The sequence below is a fragment of the Diadema antillarum genome, unplaced genomic scaffold, assembly GCF_040938485.1.
Source record: "Diadema antillarum isolate AM-2024a unplaced genomic scaffold, OU_Dant_1.0 seq00001795_RagTag, whole genome shotgun sequence".
In the NCBI taxonomy this organism is placed as follows: Eukaryota; Metazoa; Echinodermata; class Echinoidea; order Diadematoida; family Diadematidae; genus Diadema; species Diadema antillarum.
In genome coordinates this window covers 440,522-458,383 of record NW_027272473.1, presented here as the reverse complement: position 1 = coordinate 458,383, position 17,862 = coordinate 440,522, and the positions used below count along the sequence as shown (strand labels likewise).

General features: G+C 38.1%; 1 protein-coding gene across 1 annotated transcript in view; it reads right to left on the bottom strand.

Moving 5' to 3' along the window:
• The window catches only part of LOC139712372 (beta-1,4-galactosyltransferase 5-like), a 35,430-nt gene extending 19,887 nt beyond the window's left edge, over positions 1–15,543 (bottom strand). The window contains exons 1-2 of the mRNA XM_071624199.1: positions 15,426–15,543; positions 9,342–9,566 (exon numbers count right to left, since the gene is read on the bottom strand). Of these exons, the coding sequence (XP_071480300.1) occupies positions 9,342–9,566; positions 15,426–15,543 (343 nt within the window). The remainder of the gene's footprint in view (positions 1–9,341; positions 9,567–15,425) is intronic.
• Between the last annotated feature and the right edge of the window lie 2,319 nt (positions 15,544–17,862).

The window sequence follows — 17,862 nt, the reverse complement described above, 5'->3', positions numbered from 1 at the left end:
GTAACTGTTCTGAAACACAGCTAGACATAGACAGTCAATGGAACCTATGGAAACGAACGTTCTTGGCAATTTGTAACAAACATGTTCCTGTTGTCACAGAGAATGAGAGGGAAGAAAACACAGTGGGTGAACAATGAATATGTGTCATTGTCACATCAGCGTGACAGACTGAAGCGTAAAGCGGAACGTAGTGGTCTGACTGCAGATTGGAAAGCTTGTCGTGTATGCAGAAATCATGTAATAACTTTAGGTTTACATTGAAGAAAGATTATTATGTGTCTAACATTGTTGCAAATAGGAGGAACTCTGCTCAGTTATGGAAGATTTTAAAGGGTCTTACTGGAACCAAGAGTAGGTCATCTGTGGAAAGTCTCAGGAATAAAGGAGAACATGTGTATGGAACGCCATTAAGGAAACAATACAAAACTCATTTCACTCCAGCCAATATTCATTTCACTTTTAACAAATACATTTCACTCTCAAACATCGATTTTACTTTTTATAAAAATACATTTCACTTTTCACAATAAAACATTTCACTTTTAAATTAAAATTCATTTCACTTTTCACAAAAATACATTTCACTTTTGAATTAAACTTCATCTCACTTTTCACAAAAATACATTTCACTTTTGAATCAAAATTCATTTCACTTTTCACAAAAATACATTTCACTTTTACATAAAGATTCATTTCACTTTTCACAAAAATACATTTCACTTTTACATAAAGATTCATTTCACTTTTCACAAAAATACATTTCACTTTTAAATACAAATTCATTTCACTCTTCACAAAAATACATTTCACTTTGGCGTACCATATCACTCAGACGAAACCATTTCACTGCGCTAAAACCATTTCACTCTGATAAAACCATTTCACTCCGATAAAAAAAAAAATACGTTCCTCTTTTTTCCCGGCCAAAAGGTGGCGCCAGTCTGAGAGGAGTCACAGTGCCATGGCACTTTGTTAGCACTGAGCTGAGGTGAGTGGCCGGCCGGCCAGCTGGCCCGCTGGCTATGCAGTACAATGTACCTAGATTTAGCGCGCTACGCTGGCGCGGAAGCGACGCGAGGCGAGCTAGCAGTCGACGGTCCTCGCCTCGGCCTCACTCACATGCACGCTCGTGCCGTTACATGCATACTACATCGAGAATTGAATCTACGCCCGACTTGCTGAATAACGTGTGTTTTACAACGCTTTTCAACAGCAATGTTGTGGGGTAAGTTTGATGTCTGACTTCTTGTGATCGACATGTTATATTTTTTCCGGTTCAAAATGAGTATTTTTTGCCGTTTAAATAGTATCTCGAAGTTGACATAGTATTTTTCCTCTTTCAAAACATTCCCGTGTTTATAGCTGGCTGCTGACCCATCTAAAAAGGGGATTGATGTGACTTTTTGTTCATCAGGTCGGCAATACTTCGTGCTTTACGCAGATACCAAGATCGACGGTGCCCTAGAAGCATAACTTGTTAAAAATTAGGCCTGAAGATTGCATTTTTAGAGGCCAAATAATGTATTCTATATAGTCCTCCGGAAGGTCACGTGATCGCATCTAGTGCGGAAGGGGACTTTTTCGGACCGTAAATGCACCGTTGTTAACGATCTCTGCGGAGGTGCAGGGTCAGTCCCATATATTGAAATTAGCGTTGTTCATTCGCTCAATTGGAACTTCGTGATATCGTGTGTTGTGTACAGTGAGTCAGTGTAGGCCGGTGGCGGTAGGCCTACAATTGTATGTGGCGATGGCAATTTGTAAATTTGAATTTACAACTTATTCACAAAAATTGTACAGTGTACAATGTGTATGCTGCCTATAATATCCTTCGTGATAGGCTGCATTTTATAGCCCTTTGAAGATTATAGAAGAAGAAGAAGAAGAAGAAGAATAAACAGGGTCTTAGTCTTCATCTCTTAGTAGTTAATTATTATATGATTTACTCATCACTTAATACAAACAAGAACAGTATAGATTCAATATTATTATTATTATTAGTTTTTTCTTTCGCACGGAGAAAGAAGGCACAAGAGCGATTCTAGTATTTGATGTAAACATAATTTTCATGACATGTTTAAGAGTTGACCCGGCTGCAATGTTAACACTATTAAATAGAGTACCAGGCTATTTGAATTTTTCAAGTTGGTATACAAGTTGTCAGTAAATATAGAGATGTATTATTAGTCTTCCGCATCTACAATTTGTAACAATAAAGTTTACGAGGATGTCTGAATGAATGCAATTATTCTCAGAATAATATGAAGAGTTTGTTCGCAAAAACCGATAAGTCCATATTTGCCAAATGGAGATATTTGCGATTAAAGGTTAGGAAAAATAAAGAGAATACTAAGAAAATTTTTGCTTCTTTTGACCATAACTTCAAAAATGCCCTTTTATACGTAGTGACCAATATCTCATTTAAAAGGTGTTATTTTGTACTTTATGACAGAGACTGTACTTGAAAATCTTCAAAAATGGACTTATCGGTTTTTGCGAACAGACTCTTCATTGTGTTTACCATAGTACAGTGCATGTCTGTAGTTTCTCTCTGCTTGAATTGGGGTTTACTCCAACATAATGTTTTCGGACATGTTATTGTGAATAATGGTTTATAATATCATCTATGATTAATTTGGAGTAATATCTGGAAAAGTTGTTATGCATTTTCTAATTCTTTCTTTATTTGTGTCACATTGTATATGTAGGTATCCCCAGTACCTGACATCACACCGATGGAACATGCATATTTAAGGTGATTCTCTTCTCTGTGGCCTCCAGGAAAATCTGCATGACATAAACGAGAAGATCTACACTGTCAGTTCTATAGTGTATTTTGTTTTCTTGGATGCACACGTACCATTCAATCTCTGACAGATTTTTATCAAGGAGAGCACTGCTGTTTTGCAAGCGCTGAGTGACTTCCTCACAAGAATAGAAACAACTGATTAGTACACCTGTCAACTTTTTCATTTCATTGAAATACCTAGAGCAGTATGTGATCATGATAACCTACCTCAGAAAGGTGCTAAATATGTGATATGATACAATGGGAAAAATGAAGTTGATATACAATTGTAACATATTACAGTATGTTACTGTATATCAACTTCATTCATCTTTACGGTAACATTTTTAGTAAAGAGGATGTACATGTACAGTATATTCTTTGAAAAGCACGGTTGTTATAGTAAATGTGAAGTTCGACCATTACAGATACATCAATGTGTGGAACTATGCAAGATAGTATATGTTAAATTATGTGCATATAAATTACTTTGGAGTCTGTACAGATGGCAGAGTTATGAGCCCTGATTAAACTAAATATTATCCTTCATGATATTCTTGATAAATGTTATGGAAGCAAGTACATTGTGCAGTATGAAGTATCTGGACGTACAGCCATTACTCGACAGGGGGCATGTCTTGTTGCTGAAGGTATGAATTTAATTTGTACATCATCACTGAAGCACTATAAGAAGTTTAGTTAGTACATGTATGCATGTTTTATTGCTAATATTTTGGTTGTGACCCATTTCAGAAGTGGTTTCAAAGATGTAAGAATTCTGTTCGATCAGGAAGATACACAATGTATATCACCAAAAGGAATTGAACGGTCAAGAAGGGATAAGGAAGATGAAGATTTTGACACAACAGTTAGATAGATGATACATTACATTAGTACTTCCCCCAAATCAACCAAAATTTTGAACATGTTCGCATTGAACGGGCATGCTCTTATTAGATACCTATAAAGAAAAATTGTGGACCTTGTGAAAGGTAAGATGAGCAGATTTTTATAACACCTGGGGGGTTTCATGTTGGCCTGTAGTCTACCCCAGGGTTGTCGAGTGTTGTTACTGGTAAGGGGTTCGAATACACATTTGTATCATTCACTCAGTCATAACCATGAAGAGAGTGACACACAGATATTTTACATGTGTATGATACTGCTTGTGTACATGTACTGATACATGTGTATTCAGTTGACAGAGATGTTGGGATGATTAGTTTGCCTTTTGACATTTCAGATAAGATTATATACAGTCAATGCTAAAGTTGGGAATGAAAGATTTCTTCACATAGATGTTTTGCAAGATGCTATAAGGCCAAATCTAATCTGTCTGCTTCGATTTCCAGTAATATTGATGTTTTAAAGTTACTTTAAATTTTTTATCTGTTTAGTTTTCAGTATAAAGTGTACTTCATACAGTGGCGGATCCAGTTAGGACCGCAACTGGCGCACGCCCCCCCCCCCCCTTTATTTTTTGTTTAAACAAAAGAAATTAAAAGAAAAAAATGGGGGAGGGGTGCATGCGCCCCCCTTTAATTTTGTAAACGCGTCCCCTCTTTACGGAATTCCTGGATCCGCCCCAGCTTCATATGTAGTATGTACATTTCTGAATTGTTGATGCAGCTGCCAGTTCATGTGTTTGAAACATTGGCAGTGTGACCAATAGATACATTGTACTTGCCTTCAAAGTATTTAAGGGCATATGTACACCTTCAAAACATTCTCTGCTGTTTGGACTGTCGATGAAGTTTATATATTTTGTACATGTTTCACTTTGTTTCCAGTAAGTACACTTCATATGTATACATGTACATCCTCAAATTGCTCTTGCAGCTGCCAGTTTACTGTCACCCTCTATTCATGTGTGTGAAACCTTGGCGATGTGAATACTATAGTAGATACACGTATGTGTACCTGCCTTCAGAGTACTCAAGGGCATTTGTACACCCTCAAACATTCATGCAGTTTGAACTATTAATGAAGTTATCTCTGTACATGTATCATTTGAGTGAAACCTTGCCAAAAGTGTAGATGGCATGTAATTTACAGAGTATTGCCTCAAAACATTTGCGGTATTCTTGCTTGATTTTATTCACTTACAGAACATTCAAGCAATATTCACAACTGTTTCATGTTTGTGCAACATCGGTATCAGTATAGTTTATTGCCAGTGTCAAAATTTGCCGGCAAATTATTTGTACAGATCTGCTCAATACAATGTAGCTCTGCAATTGTTCAAACTACCTGGTACATTCATTTGCTCTTGTCTTATTACTGAGCTTCACCAGAAGGATTTTTTTTTTAATGTTCACTGTACATCACTGTTGTAGTCGAGACAGACTGATCCTACTCGCGTTCCTACATGTACTCACAAGACCGCTGACAGTTGTACCTTTCGTAGGTCTCTTACATGCCACTTGGCTGGAGACTGAGTCCAATACCACCACCAAAAAATAAATTAAAAATTATTAATAAATGGATGAATAAATAAATGAGAGTTATAAATAAAAAAAATAAAATGATCTAAAACTGCATTTGACTATACTGCTAAAAAGTAGATAAAACTGTAGACTGCTTACGTAGCTCTTACTTTAGGTATTATTTTTTTTTTGTTATGTGTGTGATACATTGTCATGAAGATTGGTGGGTACCTTGAAACTTAACTGCAATGTAGTTCTTTCAACACTTACATGTAATAAATAAGTATATATATATATATATGGAAATGTATATACATTCATTAAAAAAAACTTGTGGATTGTGCTCCTTTCTCTGTTGTTATTAATGAAAAAAAAGGTATTTTATTAATTGATGAGAATGGCACGTGCAATAATGTATGTAAATTTCTCTGCCTAGTTAGGTAGGCCTATAGTAATAGAGTGAAGTAATGTAGTGAAGTCCTTTGGATCAACAGCTTTCTTTTGTTATATCAAAATGTTGTTATAATCAAGCATTTAAAAAAAAGTGGATAATGTAAGCGGAATTTCGATATAATGTAACTGTGTTCACTTTAGCGGAGTGAACGGTATAAGTAGTGGTTATAATGTATTTGAGTGGATGCTTAGGATGCTTTGAATTGAGAGAGAGTGATGTGAATGATTGATGGCAGAATGAAGCTGAGAATCAGACACTTCCTGTTGACGAAATCAGAAGGGTGGACAAAGCAAACAAAACAAACATACATTGTATTATGAATAACAAGAACAAGACATATAATCAAAGAGAGAGAGAGAGAGAGAGAGAGAGGCCCAGCAAGAGGCTGTAGACTATTAGTACGTAATGTCTAATGACAGACACAAGTACAGTATATCACAGCTAGACGCTCGAAACTGACCACGTGTCAATACGCTGGGGTCGCTCATACAGTAACACACACGTACAAAGGCATCGAGGACACACGTCAATTTCTATATGTGGGACAGTACAGTACTTCGCGATTTCGTGCCGAGAAAAAAAGGAATGACATCCCTATGATATCAGCTGGCTGCTGACCCATCTACAAATCATCACATTACACTTTTAGGTATCATCTTAAAGCTGAATAAATTTCCTTTTACATGATATAACTTTTGTTGGTGCCCCACGATGAAAAAGAAGACGTTTAGGAGAATTTTAGAAGAATATCTGTATCCATTATTTCCGGAACATCTGCAATTAGTTAGCCACGAAGTTGATAATCTTTCATGTCTTTCTTGGAAAAATCAACAAGATAGCATCCAAGTTTTAACCTTTACCTATCAAATAAAAGAAAAATCATGTGAAAACGTAATTCAGTGACCAAGATATGAGCATTTCAAAACGATTCTCCATTCGCGCTCTCTATGACTTGCGGGGTCAACTCGCGTGCGAGGACTTGGATATTCTAGACGGGTTTTTTCGGGCTTGCCGACTGACTGGCTACTCAGTAAATCTAGGTACTGCATGCATAGCCAGCCGGCCAGCTGGCCGGCTACTCACCTCAGCTCAGTGCTAACAAAGTGCCATGGCACTGTGACTCCTCTCAGACTGGCGCCACCTTTTGGACGGGAAAAAAGAGGAACGTATTTTTTTTTTATCAGAGTGAAATGGTTTTATCAGAGTGAAATGGTTTTATCAGAGTGAAATGGTTTTAGCGCAGTGAAATGGTTTCGTCTGAGTGATATGGTACGCCAAAGTGAAATGTATTTTTGTGAAGAGTGAAATGAATTTGTATCTAAAAGTGAAATGTATTTTTATGAAAAGTGAAATGAATCTTTATGTAAAAGTGAAATGCATTTTTGTGAAAAGTGAAATGTATTTTTGTGAAAAGTGAAATGAATTTTAATTCAAAAGTGAAATGTATTTTTGTGTGAAAAGTGAGATGAAGTTTAATGCAAAAGTGAAATGTATTTTTGTGAAAAGTGAAATGAATTTTAATTCAAAAGTGAAATGTATTATTGTGAAAAGTGAAATGTATTTTTATAAAAAGTAAAATCAATGTTTGAGAGTGAAATGTATTTGTTAAAAGTGAAATGAATATTGGCTGGAGTGAAATGAATTTTGTATTGTTTCCTTAATGGCGTTCCATACATGTGTATGATTCCATTCAAATGGTAAATGAACTGAATGAAATATTTGCTTCTTTTGGTGCTGTGTCAATGTGTGATCATAATGTACAGAGGAGAGGCGATACCGGTACAGTCAAAATCCACCGTGGGAGTGTCTTTAGCTTTGATGATATAGAGTTGCATGATGTGTAAGAACTCATGAATAAGCTTGATATAAAGAAAGCCTCTGGAATTGATGGGATAGACTTGAGATTGTTGAAAATAGCAGCACCAGTTATTCATGTACATTTGACGAGATTTTTTAACCTCTCTCTTGTAACGGGAGTTATTCCTAACGAGTGGAAGGAGGCTAAGGTCACCCCAATCCACAAGGGCGGAGACAAACACGATCCGAACAATTATCGCCCTATCTCCGTAATGTCGGCAGTCATGAAGATTTTTAAAAGGCTAGTCCACAACCAGCTGCACAATTTTTTTACTGAAAACAACCTTCTTGTGAAAGAACAATCTGGATTCAGAAAAAACCACTCGACTGATACAGTACTCACATACTTCAGTGATTTTTTGTACAGGCACACGGATCGTGGTAAATTAACTGGAGTGGTGTATTTGGACTTGAAGAAAGCCTTTGACTCAGTAGACCATGAACTTTTACAGGGAAAGCTATGTATGTACGGTGTCAGGGGAAATGCATTGAGATGGTTCCATTCATATCTCAGTGGTCGTACACAGCGCACCTCATTAAAGGGGGTTTTGTCGGAAAGTATACTAGTGTATGTGTGGGCGTACCCCAAGGTTCGATACTTGGGCCACTTCTGTTTTCAGTTATGTTAAATGATCTCCCCAATTCAGTAATTAAGTGTGAAGTAATGTTATATGCAGATGACACAGTTCTGTTTTACAGTGGAAATGATGCCCAGGAGATTGAAACCGTGCTGAATACTGAATTGTACAATGTAAACCGGTGGTTGAGACAAAATTGTTTGACGTTGAATGTTAAGAAAACTCAGTTCATGGTGATAGGAACATCAAGAAAACTGCTATCTGCTGATCGGCTGAAACTTGAAATTGATGGTAATGAATTGGATAGAGTGAGGGAATATACATGTAAGTACCTAGGAGTTTGGATGGATGAATCAATGAGATGGCAAAAGCAAGTTGAAGAATGTTGTAAAAAAATTGCCACACGACTAGCATTGCTGAGACGCCTGCGGAAGTACCTAACCGAAAGAAGCGCTAAAATCCTGGCAAACTCACGAATCCTACCGTATTTTGATTATTGTTCTTGTGCATGGTCAAACTGCTCACAAACCCTTAAAGATGTGCTTATCAAACAACACAAGAAAATGGCCAGAGTGGTAAGGAGAGTGGATCACACAGTGCCAACCAGCCAGGTGCTTGGAAGGTTACGTTGGATGACGCTTGAAGAGAGGTGGCGTTTGAACATTTGTAAAGCAGTCTTTATAAGACACTTCATGGCAACATGCCCGAATATGTGCAAGTACTCATTACGCCCCTTGGTAGCATACATTCATATCGTACGCGAAACACAAGTAATAATGGTCTCATAATTCCACAAGTTAAAACTCAAGCAGGAAAAAATCGTTTTCACACTATGCATCATGTATTTGGAATCAGCTCCCCGCTGAAGTCCGAAACGCCACCTCTCTTCAAGCGTTCGTAAGAGCATATATATCTCACTTGGGGTAGAATTCGGGTATTTTTGATATTCCTGTTTAATGTTGAGGTATTTTTTTCTCTCAAATAATATGAGTTTGTGTATTATTATCGCCAATGATTAATTTTGCATTTCTTCATTTATATAGAGTATTGATATTGTGTTGATGTTATGATGTAAAAAGGAATGTCCTTGATTTGTTATTAATTTTTGTGTTTGTTGAACCGTTATATTTTGTCATTCTGTCGCAGGGCCCCCTAGGATAACAGTGTGGAAACCACTGATGGGGCTACCCTGGGTAAAGAACACTGAATAAATAAATAAATAAATAAAACATATTAACCTTTTAAACTTTTGCCCTCTGCAGCGTCGTCGGATAAGTTTCCTCGACCTCGATCTCGCATCAGCTCGGCGATCAGCCTGTCCTTCTCCCGCAGTAAGTCGTAGAGGTTGGTGTCCGGCTGCACTGCGAAAATATCACTGATGTCCTGTGCCATGAGGTTACGCAACCCCCGAGCCAGACCATCCTCTCGGGCCGATGAGTACGGCGATTGCCCCTTTCGCTGACCTGCATGGGGAACGGGGACGGGACAAATGGATGGAAGAAATGTTTTAAAGGTGGCAATGATGACCGGCGAGTTAAAGGCATAATTTACAATTTGCAGATGAAACAAAAACCAAGCTTTAGTGCTTGTAAAGTAAATATTTCTAAAATGTGAGTTAGGGTTAGAAACACCAATGCAAAAATTCGAATCAGTAAAACAAATGTTAAGTATTGTTAGATATACAAAATGTGATCAACAGTTATAGTAAACATGTTTCTAAACTAAACCGTCTGTAGTTATGGTTTACTGAGAAAAATACTGATATCCCCTTATATTTTACGCTTAATTGCAAAATTTTTACATGGCAGGATGTTTTGTGTCACAACTGACCTACACATTATGTATCAAATGTGATATCTCGAACATTTTCTTAAATCACTGCTCCCAAAGGTAATCTCTACCTTTAAAGACGATCAAGGAGGTATCACACACCTCCCTACTATGGGACTATTATAGGTGTTCTATCTTTTGTGTGGGATGTGCTTTCGAGGGAGGTTATGAGTCCTGAGATGTGATCGCGGGGGGGGGGGGGAGCTTAAAACCTTACCTAAATAATATTTCAAACAATGGGGTAAAACATAATTTATCTGCTATATTAAAGTTCTCGGAAAGCAACGCATGCCTTTAATCTAAATTTTATGTGTTAAACCGTCTCCGAGTCATCACTACCAAGTTCACATCTGGAACAGTTTTGACAGTGCAGTTGAAGGACAAGTCCACTTATAAGGATTGAGAAAATACAGCGATATCAGTAGAACACATCGGTGAAAGTTTAAGAAAATTGGACAATCCGTTCAAAAGTCATGAATTTTTAAAGTTTTCACACAGTCATTGCTGAATGAGAAGACTACCACAGTGTATGATGTCACATGCCTAGACCGATATAAGGAAAGTAAAAAGAAAATTCAACATATTCTCACTTTTCTTGCATACTAATAGAGCACTTTACTTGCCTCTTTCAGAAGGCAGGGGGAATAGTATTACCTTGAACATATGTCATTAGCGAGTCAAGGGAGTGTGGACTCTTTTTTCATAGAATGAAATGTAGTGGAATTCTGTTTTTATTTTCCTTATATCGTTCTACGCATGTGACATCATGCACTAGCAGTCTTCTCATCCAGTACTGACTGTGCAGACACTTGAATTCATAACTTTTGAATGGATTGTCTGATTTTCCCCAAACTTTCACTGATGTGTTCTACTAATATTGCTGCATTCCCTCAATTCTTATATATATATCATAACTTATACCACATTTTGACAGTGATGATCACTGAGGTTAATGGGGAGGGGAAAAAAATGTGACCGTGCACCACAAAACTAACATAAAGTCGCATCCCTTGATTTCATGTGAGGACTCAAAAAAGGTGAAATGGGTCAATCTTGACTTTCATATTTTCTGAAAGAGCTGTTCTTCTTCTACATAATTCCTAAGTTTGGGATCATGAAATGAATGGGAAAGTGTGTTTTCAGCAGTTTTTCTACAATCCTATTTTTTTCTCGGTACAGTAGTGTGATCAAGTATGCTATAGAGGCCTCTCTTCATTTTTTTTTTTGAAAATCCTTTGCACACATTATTCACTTTCAACTCTAATAACTTTTAAAAAGATAACGCTACTGCTATGAAAGTTGACACTAATCATGGACAGAATGTGTTGATAGAACATGCTTAATTGCAATCTAATCTGATGATCCCTTCATTGTTGTTGCTCCAGTGGTTTACATCTTGTTTTTTTGTCCCATTCATCACACAGCTAGCATGGCTTGAACTGTTGAATAGACCCCGCAGTTCAGAGCCTCTTTTCTTGGTTTTACACTTTTCCAGAGTGTGTGCTTTCTTTCCAGCATTTAGATAGGTTATGAGAGTCAATTTGTTTTAAGTTATACATCATTTAAAAGCTTGGAGTCTGCTCTTTTAGAATCTGCCCTTACCTAAAAAATTTCATGTCTGGCGACTTTTTGTTGGTTTTGTGACGCAGGGTCAAAATTATACCTTGACTAATGAAAGCAATAGCGATGATGCACATTAAGACAATGATATGGACAATTACCAAGAGCAGCCTAATTATCATATAGGAGCAATTCTCTTTCAACGTGCCTGTAATCCTCATTATCGTGAGTAAAACATTTTGTTCTATTCGAACTCGGGTCCCATTTTGTAAGAGTCCAGCTCTCTACCCACTATACACCACAGCCGCGTTCAAAACAGGCTCAGTGACAACGGGACAGCTGCAGTGTTATTTCACCATGTCTTGAGTTGGCTGGTTTGCATTAGTTAGCTCTTTTATGATTTGCCTAAATGTTTACTTAACATCGTTTTGTTTTTTTATAGCCATTTCTGCCTTTCCAAAATGACTGATATAACGTGATCAGCAATATTGTCAGGCTCTCATTAATCTGTTATTCTGTCTGAAAAGTTGTTCACGGCCAAAACCACACTGCATGGGGAGACACTTTTTGATTAACTCAAGGTAAACAGAGGGTGGATTCGGGAAAGAAGGTCGTGCAAAAAAATATGCATTTTCCATCTTTCTACTCTCGGCAGCGTCAACGCCCACATAAACACATCTCCCCCCCCCCCCACACACACACGCACACACAGTTATCATGGTTATAGTTCGTTATTCCAAAGTCGGTTAATCGGAAAGTGAAATAAACTTTGTTAGTCCGAAACTTAAATGAGGTGCTTTAGTCCTAAAAATGAAGCAAGGTTCGATAATCCGAGAATAAAATATTGTTCGTTATTCCGAAAATATAACTTCTAAAACTTCTTCTAGCGACGAGACTCGGTTTTATGATTAAAAAAAAAATGATAGGATAATACGCAATGAAAATTGGGTATAGTCTCAGGGCGTGTATATTCATAGGGTAAAGCCCGAGTTGCGTCAAGAAGTAGCGAATATCATTCTTGAAGCTCCATGCGTAGATCAAGAGTCTTGATATTGAACTCATCTAAGCATTGTTGCATGGGCGAATCGATTTGTATAGTGACGGGGAATGTGTGTGGGTTTCACCTTCAGACAAGAGGGAGCCTTTTGTTTGTTTCTTTCTTTCTTTCATCAATTGAGACGATCGACTGTTGTTAAGAATTCTCGATGGGAGCACCGTGGTATATGATTATACTAAATATCATGTTCTCCATCAACAGCAGTTGCGCCCCTATAGGCAATATACACTGTACAATCATTAGCAACTGTCGGATACATAATTCACTTGTTTTCATGAATTGCAATGTACTTTACAGCCATGCACTCCCGCTCGCACTGTCTCTTCTCTTTTTGCTCATTTTTGTTTTTGCTTGGTTGCATGGTTATATCCCTTTTTACTCAAAACCGAGTTTGCTTTCCCGAGGCCAATATTAGTACAAAGCAACTGCTCGTTATGGCCGCCTGCTTTTTCTACCGTATCAATATTGTTGACCTGCATGGTTGAACATGCGTGCATGCGTGCATTTTTAACTTTTTGAGAGATATTCAAAAACCTCTTATGAAACATTAAAGAGCATGCAAATCTAAGAGGAATTCAAAGTCTATTTGATAAAATCTGGTTCTGAAATGGTTGATATATCCACACAAAAAAAGTAAAACGAAGTGGTCATGATAAAAGGTGGGTCCCACCTTTATTAGGACCTCTTTGGTTTTAGATATCTCAACAATTTCAAAAACAATTTTCATCAAATAAACGTTGAATTCCTCTTAGAATTATATGCTTTCATGTTTCATAAGAGTTTTTCGTTATCTCACAAAAAGTTGGAAACTTAAAGCCTCGTCTCAGCCAAAACGATATACTTGTTGTCATAAATTTGCAATGTACTTTATAGCCATGCACTCCCGCTCGCACTCTCTTTCTTCGAGGGTTCGTAAGTTCGTAAATGAGGTTCACTGTTCCGAAGGGCCGATAGTCCGAAAATGCAAAAAGGGCTTCGCTAGTCCAAAAATGAACTATATCCTTCAGCATAAGCAGCAGCAGCTGTTTGAGAAAGATGCTCCAAACAAACGAACGAACAAACAAACAGCAGCAACTCTCAGAGAAAGGCAACCCCAGGGTAGCCGCTAGAAAACACAGCTCTCTCAGAGGGCGCTGTTTACAGAGGGCCCGTATTTACACCGCGGTCAAGACCGACAATGGGGCAAGTCATTCTCGTCCAATGATAAATCGCATCGAACTAAATTAGTTTTGAATCCAAGACTTCTTGCTTTGAAATATACAATACATTTAGTATAATCATATACCGCGGTGCTCCCACTGAGAATTCTTAACAACAGACAATCATCTCAATTTGTTTGACCTTGTGATGACTCACAATGAAGTTGTTGATTTTGTCTAATAGCTAAAAAATAAATAAACAAACAAACAAACAAACGACGCAAAATATCTCCTTCTCCTTCTCTCTCTCTCTCTCTCTACTTACCTATCTATCTATCTATCTATCTATCTATCCATCTATCTCTTTATCTATCTCTTTATCTATCTATATCTATCTATTTATCTATCTGTCTATCTATCTATCTATCTATCTATCTGTCTATCTATCTATCTATCTGTCTATCTATCTATCTATCTATCTGTCAATCTATCTATCTATCTGTCTATCTACCTACCTATCTATCTATCTATCAATCTATCCCCCGTACCCATTCATTCATTCTAGAGGGGGCGCTGTGGCATATGTCTCCCGACTCCCAATCGGCGGACTCGAGTTCGATTCCCGCCCAATGCTTACGTCCTTGGACAAGAGGTTTTTACCCACTATGCCCCTCTCGATCCAGGTGTGTAAAGCTCATGCTTACCTGGCAGTGCTAGGGTAATAATAATGTCAGAGCCCTCTACTGGTAGAGCAGTGGCAACACTGAAGAGGCTACCCGGCCTGGATAGATAAGACCTTATCATTATTATTATTGTTATTATTATTATCATCATCATCATCATCATTATTCATTCATTCATTCAGTCATTCATTCATTCCAGTGCTGGTCCTGCAATGAGTAATTAACCAATCGTTTACTGACAAGTATGACTCATTTCGTGCAATGCACATGGAACTCACGCAGGGACCGGTGGAAATCTAAGATACGTCACAAGTTCTGGGCTCTCTACAAAACAAACCCTCCGACCGTTTCAAACTGCTAGGAGTCATTCTAAGTGAAGGCTGCATTATATGGCACATAGTTTGGAAATGAGATGATCGTGTCATCGTGACTCTTTTAGTGTTTGTTTGTTTGTTTGTTTGGCACATGATCGGTATCATGCATACATGAACTTCAGTCTTCAATTCTGCATTACCCTGTACTACCCACACGTCTGCACGTGGCTCAAAATGACGAAACAATTTTATGCTTTCCAGACAACACCACGGGCTTTTATAAGCGGGCTCCGCCCACGAGACCGACAACTACGAGTCATACGGCCAATGAAATAAGGCCCATGGGTCCGACAGTAGGCAAACAATGCCCATGAGTCCCACATTGGCACATTAATTGGGCCAAAAAAGGCCCACGAGACCGACATTACATGGCGGGGCTTAATTTGTCGGTCTCTTGTACACAACTCGTGGGCCTTGTTTACCTATAGTGTCGGACTCATGGGCCTTGTTTACCTATAGTTTCGGACTCATGGGCCTTATTTGCCTCGTGTCAAGCTCATCGATTGAGTTGTATAATGACTTGTAGAATGACTAATGGGTGTCGAATTCGTGACGTGAACCCTTCTAAACTTCCATGTAATTCGTTGTTGCTGTTTTAATCATTAATCATTATTGTTGTTGTCGTTATCATTATCATCGTCATTAATGTTGTTGTTGTCAAGTTGCCATTGATACTAACCCGCGCCAATATCTTTGTCGACCATGCGCCATACGGTGAAAGTGGTGAGGGTGCTCATGCCAATGAAGACGTAGAGAGTGACGAACATAGTTGGTCTGCGAGGTCGAAATAGCGCCATCATCCGTTGTATGTAGAGTAGCCAACACGCGTCGGTATGTACCAGTCCTTGCCCACTGCCGCCGCTATGTCTTACCTGCGCTCCACTCATCTTCGGCACCGGTTACTTAAAATGAAAATGTCACGGCCCTTAAGGCGGTGTCCGTCGTGTTCGTCACGCCGGTGTGTCCAGTCCGAGAAAAAAAATAGAGCGTCACTGCCTTGAAGTTCCTACAATGGGTGGAAGAGAAAGAAAAAAATACAGACGAATAAAACGAAAAGAGGGTCCAGCAAGTTCGTAGAGGGCTGCTTAGTGTGAAAAATGTGATAACAGACGTATCACATGATTGCGTTGCGTGACTCAACAATATGACAAATAATGGATTCATGGGTGTGGCGAAGGAGGAATATGTAGGATATATCGGGAGATTCTTTTGTCTTGTTTTCTTACAATTTTGTCTCTCAAAAAGTAAATGAGATGATTTAATCTAGCAGAGGTAGCAATTATTTCAGAGCTTATCAGAGTGAAGAGTCTGTGCGTGGTATGGAGAAACATCGAAGTGAGAGAAGGAAATAATTAAGATTGTAGAGCTCGAGTGGTGAAGAAGAAATAGTATGAACTCAAACTTGATCTTCTCTATGTCAAATCCATGTAGGCAGCATCAAAGTGATATGAACCATGGTTGCACTGCGTTAAATTCGTGAAAATAGACCCATACAAATGTACGTCTTTAACGACGAGAAGAAACTGCATAAACATTTTAATGCACCAACATTACAAATAAAATCACAACAAAAGTTCGAACGAGCAGCCCATATGCAGACGCATAGTCCATGTGTAACAAGCATTCGATCTACCCTAAAGGTGTGGCAGCATGTTACCAATAGACGCAAAAGGAGGGGGAAGAAATGAAAAACAAAAAAGAATTAAAGGTCCTGTTTACCTTTGGGAGCAGTGATTTATAAAATGTTCAAGATATCACACTTGATGCATATGTGTAGGTCAGTTGTATCACGAAACATCCTACCATATAAGAATTTTGCAATAGAACCTAAAATATAAGGAGATATCACTTTTTTTCTCAATAAACCATAACTGCAGACGAGTTAGTCTGGAAACATTATAATAACCGTTGTTCATATTTTGTGTATTTACCAATACTTAACATTGATTATTCTAAGTCAAATTTTTACATTGGTTGTTTCTATCCCTAACTCACACTTTAGACGTATTTTGAAGCATTAATGCTGGGTTTTTATTTCATATGCAAATAGGATATTATGCCTTTAAAAAAAGGCAAAGCAAGCGGTGATTAAGGCTTTATTCGCACTTTTAAATACGTCCATCATGTCCATTGAAAACTGTTGCATGTCGCTTTTCAGATCCGAGTATTCAGCAGTAAAACAGGGTGAAAGACTCTGGATTAGGGGGAAAGGAGCGAGGAGGGGTAAAAAGGATAAAGGGGGGGGGGAGGTGAACAAGGCTTGACACTTTTTCACTGATTTCATACAACACCAGATCATGCTTTAAAGGGATAGTATAGTGTTGCTTGAGGTGAGGATTCAGCTTTAACTGTTTGCGAGATACTCAGAAACCACTTGAAAAATGTCAAAGAGCATACATTTCTAAGAGGAATTCAAAGTTTATTTGATGGAAACTGGTTGTGAAAATTGGTTGAGAAATGGCTGAGATATCCAAAAACAAAGTTAAACGAAGTGATCATAATAAAAGATGAGTCCCACCTTTTATTAGGATCGCTTTGTTTAGGATATCTCAGCCATCCAACAACCAATATTCATCAAATAAACTTTTAATTCCCCCCAGAATTACATTATGATCTTTTATCATTTCATAAGAGTTTTCTCATTATCTCAAGAAATCATCATCAAAAATGTTGGAAACCTGAAGCCCCATCTCAACCGAAACTGTACCATCCCTTTAATGTCACTACCAATATACAATTCGCAACAAAAAGCGTAGTAACCTGGAATGATCAATAAGAAAGCCGTTTAGAGCCTACTCGTGTGAATGATGTGTGATTTATCTGGCAAGTGTTTTTATACCTTCCTTGCAAGCGCTGGCGCTTTCCGGTGGAATATGATAGTCTGTATGGTATAGCTGGCAATCGATATCATACAATACTGTAGCAAGAAAGCCCATGGATGGAGTAACACATGAAAATGTCAAAACATCTGCCCGTGGTATCCTGGTGAATTAAGATGACAAAATGTGTTTGCTTCCTTTGACTTTGCGATTCAAAGCCGCCGATTTTGATGAGGGGGGGGGGGGATGAAAGCGTTTTTGAAATGTGGAGAGGAAGAAAAGACGTAAAGATTCTTT